At 45.9% G+C, this 16,279-nt stretch overlaps 2 protein-coding genes across 18 annotated transcripts in view; one reads left to right on the top strand and one right to left on the bottom strand.

Moving 5' to 3' along the window:
• Positions 1 to 16,278, bottom strand: part of CIMIP2B (ciliary microtubule inner protein 2B) — a 42,825-nt gene extending 26,547 nt beyond the window's left edge. For 3 of the 17 annotated variants that reach the window (XM_063609783.1, XM_063609785.1, XM_055293808.2), the window contains exons 1-4: positions 15,924 to 16,276; positions 14,020 to 14,137; positions 11,921 to 12,021; positions 7,519 to 7,744 (exon numbers count right to left, since the gene is read on the bottom strand). The gene's annotated coding sequence lies outside the window, so the exon portion shown is untranslated. Of the gene's footprint in view, positions 1 to 7,518; positions 7,745 to 11,920; positions 12,022 to 14,019; positions 14,142 to 15,682 lie in introns of all 17 variants that reach the window. The other 14 variants (XM_063609786.1, XM_063609788.1, XM_055293809.2 and 11 more) reach the window with 9 other exon arrangements.
• LOC129490201 (small ribosomal subunit protein uS14-like) lies at positions 7,542 to 7,804 on the top strand. The gene has a single exon (XM_055293817.2). The coding sequence runs from the start codon at positions 7,542 to 7,544 to the stop codon at positions 7,710 to 7,712; it is 171 nt and encodes a 56-aa protein (XP_055149792.1). The 3' UTR covers positions 7,713 to 7,804.
• Position 16,279: the final 1 nt, after the last annotated feature.

The following is a 16,279-nucleotide window of genomic DNA, read 5'->3' as shown; positions in this document are numbered from 1 at the left end:
CATCGTCTGGGAGGTGAGGAGCGCCTCTGCCCGGCCGCCCCATCCGGGAAGAGGTGAGGAGCGCCTCTGCCCGGCCGCCCCGTCCGGGAAGAAGTGAGGAGCGCCTCTGCCCGGCCGCCCCGTCCGGGAAGAAGTGAGGAGCGCCTCTGCCCGGCTGCCCCGTCCGGGAAGAAGTGAGGAGCGCCTCTGCCCGGCCGCCCCGTCCGGGAAGAAGTGAGGAGCGCCTCTGCCCGGCCGCCCCGTCCGGGAAGAAATGAGGAGCACCTCTGCCCGGGCGCCCCGTCCGGGAAGAAGTAAGGAGCGCCTCTGCCCGGCCGCCCCATCCGGGAAGAAGTGAGGAGCGCCTCTGCCCGGCCACCCATCGTCTGGGAAGTGAGGAGTGCCTCTGCCCGGCCGCCCCGTCTGGGAAGTGAGGAGCGCCTCTGCCCGGCCGCCCCGTCCGGGAAGAAGTGAGGAGCGCCTCTGCCCGGCCGCCCCGTCCGGGAAGAAGTGAGGAGCGCCTCTGCCCGGCCGCCCCGTCCGGGAAGAAATGAGGAGCGCCTCTGCCCAGGCGCCCCATCCGGGAAGAAGTGAGGAGCGCCTCTGCCCGGCCACCCACCGTCTGGGAAGTGAGGAGCGCCTCTGCCCGGCCACCCACCGTCTGGGAAGTGAGGAGCGCCTCTGCCCGGCCGCCCACCGTCTGGGAAGTGAGGAGCGCCTCTGCCCGGCCGCCCACCGTCTGGGAAGTGAGGAGCGCCTCTGCCCGGCCGCCCACCGTCTGGGAAGTGAGGAGCGCCTCTGCCCGGCCGCCCACCGTCTGGGAAGTGAGGAGCGCCTCTGCCCGGCCGCCCACCGTCTGGGAAGTGAGGAGCGCCTCTGCCCGGCCGCCCACCGTCTGGGAAGTGAGGAGCGCCTCTGCCCGGCCGCCCACCGTCTGGGAAGTGAGGAGCGCCTCTGCCCGGCCGCCCACCGTCTGGGAAGTGAGGAGCGCCTCTGCCCGGCCGCCCCGTCTGGGAAGTGAGGAGCGCCTCTGCCCGGCCACCCCGTCTGGGAAGTGAGGAGCGCCTCTGCCCGGCCACCCATCGTCTGGGAAGTGAGGAGCGCCTCTGCCCGGCCGCCCCGTCCGGGAGGTGAGGAGCGCCTCTGCCCGGCCGCCCCGTCCGGGAGGAAGTGAGGAGCGCCTCTGCCCGGCCGCCCCGTCCGGGAGGAAGTGAGGAGTGCCTCTGCCCGGCCGCCCCGTCCGGGAAGAGGGGAGGAGCGCCTCTGCCCGGCCGCCCCGTCCGGGAAGAGGGGAGGAGCGCCTCTGCCCGGCCGCCCCGTCCGGGAAGAGGGGAGGAGCGCCTCTGCCCGGCCGCCCCGTCCGGGAAGAAGTGAGGAGCGCCTCTGCCCGGCCGCCCCGTCCGGGAAGAAGTGAGGAGCGCCTCTGCCCGGCCGCCCCGTCTGGGAGGTGAGGAGCGCCTCTGCCCGGCCACCCATCGTCTGGGAGGTGAGGAGCGCCTCTGCCCGGCCACCCATCGTCTGGGAGGTGAGGAGCGCCTCTGCCCGGCCACCCATCGTCTGGAAAGTGAGGAGCGCCTCTGCCCGACCACCCATCGTCTGGGAAGTGAGGAGCGCCTCTGCCCGGCCACCTTTCGTCTGGGAAGAAGTGAGGAGCGTCTCTGCCTGGCCGCCCCGTCTGGGAAGTGAGGAGCCCCTCCGCCCGGCCGCCCCGTGTCTGGGTAGAAGTGAGGAGCTCCTCTGCCTGGCCGCTCCGTCTGGGAGGTCTACCACGGAGGCCAGAAGCAATGTGGGGGCTGGACGTGGTGGCTCACGCCTGTGGTCCCGGCACTCTGGGGGGCGAGGCGGGTTGATCACTTCGGGCTAGGAGTTCGAGACCAGTCTGGCCAACTTGGCGAAACATGAAGAATACAACAGACAAACCAACCAACCAACTCAATGACAAAAAAACAGGTCTACCCTGGAGTCATACTCTAATTTTTTCTATTTTCCTCCCTTTCTGATCCTTTATCCCACTTTCTTTTTCTTCCTCTTCCTTCTCCCTCTTCTTCGTCAAATAGAGGATTGAGTTATTATCACTGATCCATATAAAGTCCCTCTCTCATTTATTTTAACTCCCACCCCCATTTCTATTCCCCGACTTCCCATGTGCAACCTTCCTAATATGTTTGATACGCAAAAAAAAAAAAAAAAAAATCCTCAGCAAAATACTAGTGAACTGAATCCAAAAGCAATCAAAAGGATAATCCACCATGATCAAGTGGATTTCATGATCAAGTGGAGGTTGCAGGAATGATTTAACATTTAACATATGCAAGTCAATAAACGTGATACACCACATAAGCAGAATTAAAAACAAAAATCACCTGATCATCTCAATAGACACAGAAAAAGCATTTGACAAAATCCAGCATCCCTTTATGATTAAAACCCTTGGCAAAACTGGCACAGAAGCGACATACCTTAAGGTAACAAAAGCCATCTACAACAAACCCACAACCAACATTACACTGAATGGGGAAAAGTTGAAAGCATTCCACCTTAGAACTAGAAAAAGACAAGGATGCCCACTTTCACAACTTCTATTCAACATAGTACCGGAAGTGCTAGCCAGAGCAATCAGAAAAGAGAAAGAAAGAAAAGGCATCCAAATTAGTAAAGAGGAAGTCAAAGTGTCTCTGTTACTGATGATATGATCGTATACCTAGAAAACCCTAAAGATTCATACAAAAAGCTCCTAGAACTGGTAAATGAATTCAGCGAAGTTTCAGGATACAAAATTGACATACACAAATTAGTAACTCTGCTATACACCAACAGTGACCAAGCTGAGAATAAAATACTCAACCCCTTTCACAATAGCTGCAAAAAAAATAAAATAAAATATTTATAAATATACCTAACCAAGAAGGTGACAGACCTCCACAAGGAAAACTACAAAACACTGCTGAAAGAAATCATAGATAACACAAACACATGGAAACACATCCCAGCTCATGGATGGGTAGAATCAATATTGTGAAAATGACCATACTGCTAAATGCAATCTACAAATTCAATGCAATTCCCATCAAAACACCATCATCATTCTTCACAGAGCTAGAAAAAAAAATCCTAAAATTCATATAGAACCAAAAAAGAGCCTGCATAGCCAAAGCAAGACTAAGCAAAAAAAAACAAATCTGGAGATATCACATTACCTGACTTCAAAATATCCTATAAGGCCACAGTCACCAAAACAGTATGGTACTGGTATAAAAATAGGCACATATGGCCAGGCGTGGTGGCTCATGCTTGTAATCCCAGCACTTTGGGAGGCCAAGGCGGGTGGATCACCTGAGGTCAGGAGTTCAAGACCAGTCTGGCCAACATGGAAAAACCCTGTCTCTACTAAAAATACAAAAACTTAGCCAGGCACGGTGGCAGGCGCCTATAATCCCAGCTACTTGGGTGGATGAGGCAGGAGAATCACTTGAACCTGGGAGGCGGAGGTAGCAGTCAGCTGAGATTGTGCCACTGCACTCCAGCCTGGGCAACAAGAGCAAAAACTCCATCTCAAAAAAAAAAAAAAAAAAATAGGCACATAGACCAATAGAACTGAATAGAGAACCCAGAAATAAAGCCAAATACAGCCAACTGATCTTCAACAAAGCAAACAAAAAATATCAAGTGGGGAGAGGACACCCTATTCAACAAATGATGCCGAGATAGTTGGCAAGCCAAATGTAGAAGAATGAAACTAGATTCTCATCTCTCACGTTATACAAAATTGCATTATACAAAAAACTTAAGATGGATAAAAGACTTAAATCTAAGACCTGAAACCATAAAGATTCTAGAAGATAACATCAGAAAAACCCTTCTAGACATTAGCTTAGGCAAAGACTTCATGGCCAAGAACCCAAAAGCAAATGTAACAAAAATAAAGATAAATAGATGGGACTTAATTAAACTAAAAAGCTTCCGCACAGCAAAAGAAATAATCAGCAAGTTAACAGACAACCCACAGACTGGGAAAAATTTTTCACAATCTATACATTTGACATAGGACTAATATCCAGAATCTACAAAGAACTCAAACAAATCATCAAGGAAAAAAAAACAGACAATCCCAAGGTCGGGCACGGTGGCTCACACCTATAATCCCAGCACTTTGGGAGGCCAAGGCAGGCAGATCACAAGGTCAGGAGTTTGAGACCAGCCTGGCCAACACGGTGAAACCCCGTCTCTACTAAAATAAAAAAATTAGCTGGGCCTAGTGGTGTGTGCGCCTGTAATCCCAGCTACTGGGGAGGCTGAGGCAGGAGAATGGCTTGAACCGAGGAGGCAGAGGTTACAGTGAGCCGATTGTGCCACTGCACTCCAGCCTGGATGACAGAGCAAGACGCCGTCTCAAAAAAAAAAAAAAAAGAGAAAAGTGAAAAACAATCCCATCAAAAAGTGGGCTAAGAACATGAAAAGACAGTTCTCAAAAGAAGACATACAAATGGCAAACAAGCATAGGGAAAAATGCTCAACACCATTAAGTATCAGGGGAATATAAATTAAAACCACAGTGCAATACCACCTCACTCCTGCGAGAATGGCCATAATTAAAAAATCAAAAAATAATAGATGTGGGCCGGGTGTGGTGGCTCACACCTGTAATCCCAGCACTTTGGGAGGCTGAGGCAAGCAGATCACCTCAGGTCCGGAATTTGAGACCAGCCTGGCCAACATGGTGAAACCTCATCTCTACTAAAAATACAAAAATTAGCTGGACGTGGTGGTGGGCACCTGTAATCCCAGCTACTCGGGAGCCTAAGGCAGGAGACATCACTTGAACCCAGCTAGCGGAGGGTGCAGTGAGCCAAGATCATGCCATTGCACTCCAGCCTGGGTGACAAGAGCAAAACTCCATCTCAAAATAATAATAACAATAATAATTAGATGTCGGTGTGGATGCAGTGAAATGAGAACACTTTTACACTGCTGGTGGGAATGTAAACTAGTACAATCACTGTGGAAAACAGTGTGGAGATTCCTTATAGAACTAAAAGTAGAACTACCATTTAATCCAGCAATCCCATTACTAGGTATCTAACCAGAGGAAAATAAGTCATTAAATGAAAAAGATACTTGCACATGCATGTTTAGCAGCACAATTTGCAATTGCAAAAATACAGAACCAGCCCGAATGACCATCAATCAACCAGTAGATAAAGAAAATGTGGTGTGTGTGTGTATATATATATATATATACACACACACACACACCCCTATATATACATATATGTATATGTGTATGTATATATGTGTGCATATATACACGTCTATATATGTATGTGTATATATATACATACACATGTGTCTACATATGTATGTGTATATATAGACATACACCATGGAATGCTACTCAGCCATTAAAAGAAATGAAATAATGCCATTCACAGCAACTTGAATGGAAATGAAGACTATTATTTTAAGTGAAGGAACTCAGGAATGAAAAACCAAACATCATATGTTCTCACTTACATGTGGGAGCTAAACTATGAGGACACAAAGGCATAAGAATGATACTTTGGACTTTGGGGACTCAAGGGAAAGGGTAGGGGGTGGCAAGGGATAAAAGACTGCACATTGGATACAGTGTACACTGCTCAGGTGATGAGTGCACCAAAATCTCAGAAATCACCACTAAAGAACTTCTCCACATCAAAAAAAAAAAAAAAAACACCTGCTCCCCAAAAACCTACTGAAATAAAAAAATAAACAACAGAAATTGAAACTAAGTGAACAAAAAAGGAGTTTGGTATTCATTCAAAAAGTTAAACATACATGCCTTCTGGCCTGAGAATTCAGCCATTAATCATATTGCTGTTCCCCTGTACATCATAAGTCATTATTCTTTTGCTACTTTCAAGATCTTATCTTGTAATTCCAGCATTTTGGGAGGCTGAGGCAGGAGGACCATTTGAGCCCAGGAGTTCAAGATCAGGGAAACGTGGAACAACCCCATTTCGACAAAAAAAAAAAAACAAAAAAACAAAAAAAAACTTTGTAATTCAACTGTCTGACTGATTGCTTTTAATTTTTATTTATCTATTTTTTTTTTTGTTTTTAGAGACAAGGTCTCGCTTTGTTACCTAAACTGGAGTGCAGTGGCAGGATCATAACTCACTGCAGCCTAAAATTCCTGGGCTCCAGAAATCCTCCCACCTCAAATTCCTGAGGAGCTGGGACTACAGGTGCATGCCACCACACCTGGCTAATTTTTTTTAAGTTTTATAGAGTTGGGGGTCCCACTCTCATTGCCCAGGTTGGTCTTGAACTCCGGGGCTCAAGCAGTCCTCCCACCTGAGCCTTCCAAAGTGCTGGGATTATAGGCATGAGCTACCCCACCCAGTGATTATTATTGTAATACCTACAGCAACCACTAAGAAAGTTATTAAATATATATAACAATATATTTATCCTATAAATGCAATGTTGGTTTAACAGAAAAATTAATTAATGCAGAAGACTGATGCCACCAAAATGGCAGAGTAGAATTAATCTGGCTTCACTCCCTCCCACAGAAAACCAAAAACAAATATCCAGGACCAAAATTATCATCAGCAATATCCGAGAACTCAAATATGAGGCTGAGACAATCCCCAGGGACACAGAAGTGGAAAAACTTTAAGCAGACAATAAGAGAAATAGACTTCTCTATCTGTGACAACCCTCACTCAGTTTTCTAGGCACCACACATGGAAAATTGCTCCTGGATTCAGTTTCTACAACAGAAAATGTGAGATTGAGGTAGACAACCAGCTTTCCCATCATCCTGCATTCCCTTGCAGGAAAACCATTCCTGCCTCAACCCACAGGAAGCATCACAAGTGCCTGTAGGAAGAAAAATCCCCAAAAACAGCTAGAAACAAAGAGAGGAGATAGGACTAGCAACCCTAGCCCATGTAACTCTGTTCTTCATCTCAGCCAAAGGAGATGCCAAATTAAAGTGACTTCTCAGTAGCTCCGCACTGTTAGAGAATTACTCCACAGGTTTTCCGGTCACAAACACCTAGCCAGCCTTCCCACATAGCCAGAGTATCCCGTTTGGGACTTCCCCCCACAACCCCATTTGAGATGGGCAGTGCTCTGAATGTTTGCAAGAGCCAAGGCAAACCTGGGCTTAAGGCACCATCTATTACCAAAAAGGAGATGGTGATCTAGGAATAAGGGAACTCACTGGGCAACTGCAAAGAACCTCTAAGCAAACATACCCTAGAAAGACCTAAAGAAGTCAGCCAGTGAAGACTAGAATAAATAACAATCCATTAATGCAAAGCCATAGATGTACATCCACAAAAAAAAACAACAGCCAACAGGGAACCCCTAGCTCCCCAAAGAAAGAAAGGAGCCAGTGACCAACCCTAACGAGACAGCAATGTTGAACTCTCAGATCAAGAATTAAAAATAGCAGTTTTAAGGAAACTCAGTGAACTATGAGATAACAAAGAACAATTCAGAAATTTATCAGAGAAACTTAAGAGACAGATACACTTTTTAACCTTTTACCTCATTGCACTCCTGAGAGCAAGATGGGTCACCAGCAGCTGTACTGGAGCCACCCGCGAAAATTCGGCCAGGTTTCTCGCTCTTGTCATGTCTGTTCAAACCAGCAGGGTCTGATCCGGAAATATGGCCTCAATATGCGCCACCAGTGTTTCCGTCAGTACGCGAAGGATATCGGTTTCATTAAGTTGAACTAAATGACCTTCCTTCAAAGGATTATCCAAGGCATCTACTCAATGAAAGACCATGATAGTTCTTTGTACATAAAGATTTGAAAAAACAAAACAAAAAAAATACTTTTTAAAATATTAAACAGAGGCTGGGTGCGGTAGCTCACACCTGTAATCCCAGCACTCTGGGAGGCCGAGGCGGGTGGATCACCTGAGGTCAGGAGTTGGAGACCACCCTGACCAACATGGTGAAACCCCATGAATACTAAATACAAAAAAATTAGCCGGGCACGGTGGCAGATGCCTGTAATCCCAGCTACTTGGGAGGCTGAGGCAGGAGAACTACTTGAACCTGGGAGGTGGAGGTTGCAGTGAGCCAAGATCACACCACTGCACTCCAATCTAGGCAAAAAGAGCGAAACTGTCTCAAAAAAAAAAAAAAAATTAAACAGAAATCCTGGAACTGATCAATATATTTGCTGAACTGAAAGATGCATTAGAGGTTCTCCACAGCAGAATGGATAAGCAGAGGAAAAAAATAATTGAGCTTGAAGACAGGCTATTTGAAAATACACAGAACAGAAAAAAGAAAAAGGAAAATGAAAAGGAACAATGAACACCTACAGAATATAAGGAATAACCTCAAAAGCGCAAATCTCAGAGTCACTGGTGTTCAAAAGGGAGTTTAAAAAGAGCAAGGGGTACAAAGCTTATTCAAAGAAATGATAACACAAAACTTGCCAAACCTAGAGAAAGATATACCCAGGTGCATGAGGAAACCATACAAGCCAGGAGGGAGTGGAATAATACATTCAGAGTGCTGAAGGAAAAAAAAAAAAAAAAAAACTGTCAACCAAGAATACTATGCCCAGCAAAACTTTCCTTCAGATATGACAGATAAACAAAAGCTGAGAGAATTCATCACTATCAGTTCCATCTTACAAGAAATGCTAAAGAGAATTCTTCAATCTGAAAGAAAAGGATACTAACATGCAAAAAGAAAACATTTGAAGGCAAAAAACTCACTGGTAAAAGTAAGTACATAGATACATTCAAAACACTTTAATATTGTTGCCAGGCATGGTGGCTCACGCCTGTAATCCCAGCACTTCGGGAGGCTGAGGTGGGCAGATCACTTGAGTCCAGGAGTTCGAGACTAGACGGGCCAACACGGTGAAACCCTGCCTCTACTAATACAAAAATTAGCTGGGTGTGGTGGCATGTAACTGTAATCCCAGCTACCTGGGGGGCTGAAGCAGGAGAATCGCTTGAACCCAGGAGGGGAGGTTGCAGTGAGCCGAGATGGTGCCACTGCACTCCAGCCTGGGCAACAGAGTAAGATTCTGTCTCAACAAAAAAAAACTTTAATATCATAATTCATAACTGTGATGTATAATCCATTCATATCTCTAGTAGGAAGACTAAAAGACAAATCTATCCAAAATAATAACTACAGCAACCTGCTAAGAGATAGGCAACATAAAAAGATGTAAATTGAGAAAATGTAATGTACCACAGTTTAGAAATATTTTCTCCCTTCCAACACCTTTATAGATAGAGTGTACTTCGGGCTTGGCCACATGACTTGCTTTGATCATTGGAATGGTGGCAGGCATGATGTGAGCCAAAAATATGAAAAGCAGTCGCACAACTGTGCTTATCTTCTTTTCCCTTCTTCTATCACTGTAAGATCATTCCCAGCTATCCTGCTGGTGCCAGGAGGAGGATGACAGACAGGTGAAGCAGAGCAAAACCTCTCTAGCCAATTCTCATTTAGAATGCCAACTCCAGTCAATCCGCAGATTTATAAGAATAAATTATTGTTGTTTCATGTTACTGAGTTTGTTTTGTTTTTGAAATGGAGTCTCATTCTGTCGCCCAGGCTGGAACGCAGTGGCATGATCTTGGCCCACTGCGACCTCTACTTCCCAGGTTCAGGTGATTCTCCTGAGCATTCTGCCTCCCGAGCAGCTGGGATTACAGGTATGCACCATCACGCCCGGCTAATTTTTTTTTTTTTTTTTTGTATTAGAGACAGGGTTTCACCATGTTGGCCAGGCTGGTCTTGAACTCCTGAACTCCACTGGCCTTGGCCTCCCAAAGTGCTGGGATTACAGGCGTGAGCCGTTGCGCCCAGCCAACTGAGTTTTGATATGGTTAGTTATGTGGCATTCTTGTGGTGATAGTTAATTGGCATAGGTAGAGACCAAGAAACAGTAAACATCATACTTAATCGTAAACCATTAAAAACATTATTTGGCTGGGCACAGTGGCTCATGCCTGTAATCCCAACACTTTGGGAGTCCGAGGCAGGTGGATCACTTGAGCCCAGGAGTTCGAGACCAGCCTGAGCAAAACAGTAAAACCCTCTCTCTAGCAAAAAAAAAAAAAAAAAAAAAAAAAAAAATAGCCAGGCATGTGGTACACACCTATAGTCCCAGCTACTTGAAAGGCTGAGATGGAAGGATCACTTGAGCCTGGGAAGTGGAGGTTGCAGTGAGCTGAGATCATGCCAATGTACTCCAGCCTGGGTGACAGAGTAAGACCCTGTCTCAAAATATAACAAGATAAGAGTATCTACTGCCACATTCACTGAAAATTATATTGAAGATCTTAGGCAAGGAAATGGAAATTAAAGGTATAAAAATTAGAATGAAAGAAATAAAATTACAGGAAAGATGTTACGTTTGATTCTGTGATGGCAGAGGGTTTTGAGCAGAGGTAAAATGATCTGACTTACATGTTTAAAAGAGTATTCTGACTGCTGTGTAGAGAATAGGCTGAACGGGGGCAAAGGCATAAACAGGAAGACCAAAAAGGAGGCTACTGCAACAATCCAGGCAAAAGACATGATGGCTTAGATTGGGTCAGAGGTAGTGGAAATGTCAGAAGTAGTTAGGTTATGCATAGATTCCAAAGGTACAGCTATATGCTTTGCTGATGGGCTGGCTATGGGGTAGAAAGAAAAGAGTCAAGGATAATTCTGAATTTTCTTGCCTGAGCATCTAATACATTGATTTATTTTTTTTTTTTTGGCGGGGGGGGTTTCTGAGGCAGAGTTTCACTCTTGTTACCCAGGCTGGAGTGCAATGGCACAATCTTGGCTCACTGCAACCTTCGCCTCCCAGGTTCAAGCGATTCTCCTGCCTCAGCCTCCTGAGTAGCTGGGATTACAGGTGCCTGCCACCACACCCGGCTAATTTTTTGTATTTTTAGTAGAGATGGGGTTTTGCCATTGTGGCCAGGCTGGTCTCGAACTCCTGACCTCAGGTGATCCTCCCACATCGGCCTCCCAAAGTGCTAGGGTTACAGGCGTGAGGCACCATGCCTGGCCGCTACATTGTATTTATTGAGATAGGGAAGACAGAGAAAAAGGTGGAGAAGAGGGACAGGAATCAAGAGTTCTATTTTGGGCTGGGTGCAATGGCTCATGCTTATAATCCCAGCACTTTGGGAGGCCGAGGCAGGAGGGTGGCTTGAGCCCAGGAGTTTAGGACCTACCTGGGCAACATAGGGAGACCCTGTCTCTATCAAAAATTTAAAAATTAGCCAGGCATGATGGCACATGCATGTAGTCCCACCTATTGGGAGGTTAAGGTGGGAGAATTGCTTGAGCCCAAGAGGGTATGGCTGCAGTGAACTGTGATTGTACCACTGCACTCCAGCCTGGACAACAAAGAAAAAGACCCATCTCCGAAAATGTAAAAAAAAAAAAAAAAAAAGGAATTATGTTTTGTACCCATTGATTTTGATTTTGAAAAGCCATTTAGATATATCCAAGTGAAAATGATGGCCAGGTGCGTTGGCTCATGCCTGTAATCCTAGCACTTTGGGAGGCTGAGGCAGGCAGATCACTTGAGGTCAGGAGTTCAAAACCAGCCTGGCCAACATGGTGAAAGCCCATCTCTACTAACAATTAAAAAAAAAAAAAAAAATTAGCCGGGCATGGTGGCAAGCCCCTGTAATCCCAGCTACTCAGGAGGCTGAGGCAGGAAAATCACTTGAACCCGGGAGGCGGAGGTTGCAGCAAGCCGAGGTCGCATCACTGCACTCCAGCCTGGGCAACAGAGCGAGACTCCATCTCAAAAAAAAAAAAAAGAAAAGAAAAAAGAAAATGATGAGTAAGCAACTGAATATAGGAATCTAGAGTTCAGAGGAAAGGTTTGGGCAAGGGAGAGAAAATGGAAGTCATCAGCAAGTAGATAGCATTTAAGGCCTTAGAGTTAATGACTCACAGTGTGTATGTAGAGGGAGAAGAGAAGAGGTCCAACGACAAAGCCCTGTGTATTCCACTGTTTAGAGGTCAGGAAGCTGAAGAAGAACCAGCAAAAGAGACCTGGGAGAAGGAGCCAGTGAAATATGAGGAGAATCAAGAAACCAAATGAAGAAAAGTGATTCAAGATATGGTATTATGTTTTCATAGAAAATGACCTTAGGAGACACTGCTAATGATTTTGAAATGAAGATGACACCTTCCACGTACTTTTTTTTTTTTTTTGAGATGAGTCTTGCTCTGTCACCCAGGCTGGAGGCACAACCTCGGCTCACTGCAACCTCCACCTCCCAGGCTCAAGCAATTCCCTGCCTCAGCCTCCGGTGTAACTGGGATTACAGGCATGGGCCACTGCACCCGGCCTCAAGGTATTTTCAAATGCTACAATAAGATTTATATTATAGGCCAGGTGCGGTGACTCATGCCTGTAATCCCAACACTTTGGGAGGCTGAGACGGGCAGATCATGAGGTCAGGAGTTTGAGACCAGCCTGGCCAACATAGTGAAACTCCATCTCTACTAAATATACAAAAACTAGTCGGGCATGGTGGCACGTGCCTGTAGTCCCAGCTAGTCGGAAGGCTGAGGCAGGAGAATGGCGTGAACCCAGGAGGTGGAGGTTGCAGTGAACTGAGATCGCACCACTGCACTCCAGCCTGGGCAACAGAGCGAGACTCCATCTCAAAAAAAAAAAAAAAAACTGGGCTGGGTGCAGTAGCTCATGTTTGTAATCCCAGCACTTTGGGAGGCCAAGGCAGGAGGATCACTTGAGGCCAGGAGTTTGAGACCAACCTGGGCAACATGGTAAGATCCTGTCTCTACAAATAAATTAAAAATTAGCCGGGTGTGATGTCACATGCTTGTAGTCCCAGTTACTTGGGAGGATGAGATGAGAGAATCACTTGAGCCCAGGAGGTCAAGGTTGCAGTGAACTTTGTGCCACTGCACTCCAGCCTGAAAAAGAGTGAGACCCTGTCTCAAAAAGAAAAAAAAAATAACTAGCAATAATTGAGTACATCACATATGTGTTAAATTATGAGTTCATAATGGTACTTTAAAAAAACCTCATTGGTCAACTTTGGAAGATGCTGGGGAACCAACTCATTACTTTGAAAGCTGGTAAAATAAGTGAGAAACAATCAAGTATTTATTCTGCCTTTCCTAGGAAATGTATCTCTGTGTAACAAATAGTTAATGTGGAAAAGTTTCTCCTCATAGAATTATTCTACCTAATACTTCTATAGGAATTCATTCAAAGAAGGAATGATAATATTATTTTCTAACTTTTTATTTATTTTGAGACAGGGTCTTGCTATGATGCCCAGGCTGGACTCAAGCAACCCTCTCGGCTCAACTTCCCAAGTAGTTGGGACTATAGTCGCATGCCACCATGCCCAGCTTTAACTCCTCTATTAATGAACCTAGACCAGTGGTTCTTATTCGGATCAATTTTGTCCCCCAGAGGACAACTGGCAATGTCTAGATACATTTTTTTATTGTTACAGTCGGGAGGAGGTGCTACTGGCATCCATTAGGTAGAGGCCAGGGATGCTGCTAAACATCCTACAATGCACAGGACAGCCCCCTACAATGAAGAATTTTCCAGTCCAAAATATCAATAGTGCCACAGTTGAGAAACAAATATCAGTTATTAACATCACAAAAAGACCACCACTGTATACCTCCTGATAGAAGTGCTAAAACCACCTACAAATTAGTTTTGCCAAAATAAATCTAAATTTGATTAAGTTACCAATTTATATCAAATACAGAGGATGGAGGAACATGCTAAATTACAACAGAAATCAAGACTAAGAAACTCTACAGGACAAATGAACCAGTTTAAAAAAATAGTAAGAAAAAAGATGGAGAATAAGCATAGATCTGTAAAGACTTAAGAAACATATGGCTGGGTGTGGTGGCTCACACCTATAATCCCAGCACTTTGGGAGGCCAAGGAGGATGGAATGCTTGAGCCCAAGAGTTGAGACCAGCCTGGGCAATGTGGCAAATCCCATCTCTACAAAAATACAAAAATTAGACAGGTGTGGTGGTACCCACCTGTAGTCCCAGCTACTCAGAAGGCTGAGGCAGGAGGATTGCTTGAGCCTCAAGGGTGGAGGTTGCTGTGAGCCGAGATCAACCCACTGCACTCCATCCTGGGTGATACAGCCAGACCCTGTCTCACAAAGAGAGAGAGAGACAGACAGACATATCACCTGCAAAGTACAGACCTAATTTAGATTTTTATTCAAATAAACAATTTTTAAAAATCAAACGTAAGACAGTGAGGGAAATGTAAACTGGATGCTTGATGATATGAAGGAACTATTGTGTTTTTTTTTGGTGTGACAATACTGTGATTTGGTTTTAAAGAAGAATCCTTATCATTTAGAGATAACGTACTGAAACGTTTACAGGATGAAATGATATGTCAGAAATATACACAAATATGGAATGGGGAAGAGGGCACGGGTATAGATGAAACAAGATTGGCCATGAATTGCTCATTGGAGAATCACTGGCATAGAAGGGTAAATGAAAGTAGGTACTTTCACCTGGGCCAGGTCAAATATGGCAACAATACAACTGCGGCAAAGGCAAGCCAATTTTGCACTATGGGTTTCCAACAAAACGGTTTTACTAATCCAAGGTAAATAAATATTCATTATTCTATTCTGTGTGTGTGTGTGTGTGTGTGTGTGTGTGTGTGTGAAGACATTTTCCATCATAAAAAGTTTGAAAAACAACAACAAAAGGTTTTCTTTGAGACAGAGTCCCACTCTTGTCGCCTAGACAGGAGTGTAATGGCGCGATCTTGGCTCACTGCAACCTCCGCCTCCCGGGTTCAAGCGATTCACCTGCCTCAGACTCCAGAGTAGCTGGGATTACAAGGCGCTCGCCACCTCATCAGGCTAATTTTTTTGTATTTTTAGTAGAGACAGGGTTTCGCCATGTTGGCCAGGCTGGTCTCATCTCCTGATTGAACCATAGTCACAGCCTCCTCCCTAATCAGTCTTGGCCAGGTTGGTCTCATCCTTTCCTGATTGAACCACAGTCACAGCCTCCTTCCTAATCAGTCTTGGCCAGGTTGGTCTCATCCTTTCCTGACTGAACCACAGTCACAGCCTCCTTCCTAATCAGTCTTGGCCAGTTTGGTCTCATGCTTTCCTGATTGAACCACAGTCACAGCCTCCTTCCTAATCAGTCTTGGCCAGTTTGGTCTCATGCTTTCCTGATTGAACCACAGTCACAGCCTCCTTCCTAATCAGTCTCCCTGCCTCCATACAACCACCGCAATCATCTTTCCAAAATAGGCACCTGGCTCTTTGGCTTGGAATTACCATCACCAACTACTACAGTAATTCTCAAACGTGATAAAGGGCCAGAACCCAGTGTCGGTTAAAAGACCAACTACTACAGTAATTCTCAAACGTGATAAAGGGCCAGAACCCAGTGTCGGTTAAAAGATCTATGATATTAAACAAAATGAGGCGTAAATTCTTAGTGTTTACAGACGTCATACAATAAAAAGCAAATTCACAAATTAGTTGTAGATGTTAACATTAATGTGATGAATGAGCGTATGCTGAGACCAAATGCCTCCAGAAAAAAGAACAGGAGGCACGTGCCCCGGGCAATTCTGTGAGGTTGGCCTGCCTCCACCGGCTGTGGAAGGATTGCGAATGTCTCCCGTTCCTCTCGCTCCTAACTTGTGCAATACCTTCCCTTGTACGGCGCACCAAGACAGCATCTGGCCTTGTCTGGACTCTAAGGCATCATATATCATTTATGACCGTCTTTGTTCTTTTCTCAGTAGCCCTCGACAAGTGAGTAGTATTTCTTCACTCCAACTCTCATAAACGTGTAACCGGACTCCATTGGAAGACGGTAACCCCACGCGATACGGACTGTGCTTGTATTAATTTTCTTTTAAGCTTACTACAGAAATAGTAATACAGTACTTGAGAATTCCCGAAGGCCTCGCTTCCTCAGCTCTCTCAAACTGCGTCCGCATCCGAGACTGCAGCTTTCACTCCCGCCGCCCACCGTTCCGCCGCTAGGTGGCAGGCGGCTCAACGACGCCCTTTTAAACCGTTTGCCCCGGCGTGTCCCGCCGGGATCGCGTGTCACCACCCAACTCTGGCGATGATTGGCTATTTCGCCGAGGCCGGAGGAGGAGCCAGCAGCAGAACAGGAAGCGTCTGGTACGGCGAGTGCACGGAGTCCTCAGACTGCGTGCGCACCCAGGCACCGCGCCGACTTAAAGAGGCCAGTTGCAGCCCCTCCTCCGACCTGAGGGGGCAGACCTTGTCCCTAT

The sequence above is a fragment of the Symphalangus syndactylus genome, chromosome 9, assembly GCF_028878055.3.
Source record: "Symphalangus syndactylus isolate Jambi chromosome 9, NHGRI_mSymSyn1-v2.1_pri, whole genome shotgun sequence".
In the NCBI taxonomy this organism is placed as follows: domain Eukaryota; kingdom Metazoa; phylum Chordata; class Mammalia; order Primates; family Hylobatidae; genus Symphalangus; species Symphalangus syndactylus.
This window is presented reverse-complemented; position numbering and strand designations above follow the sequence as displayed.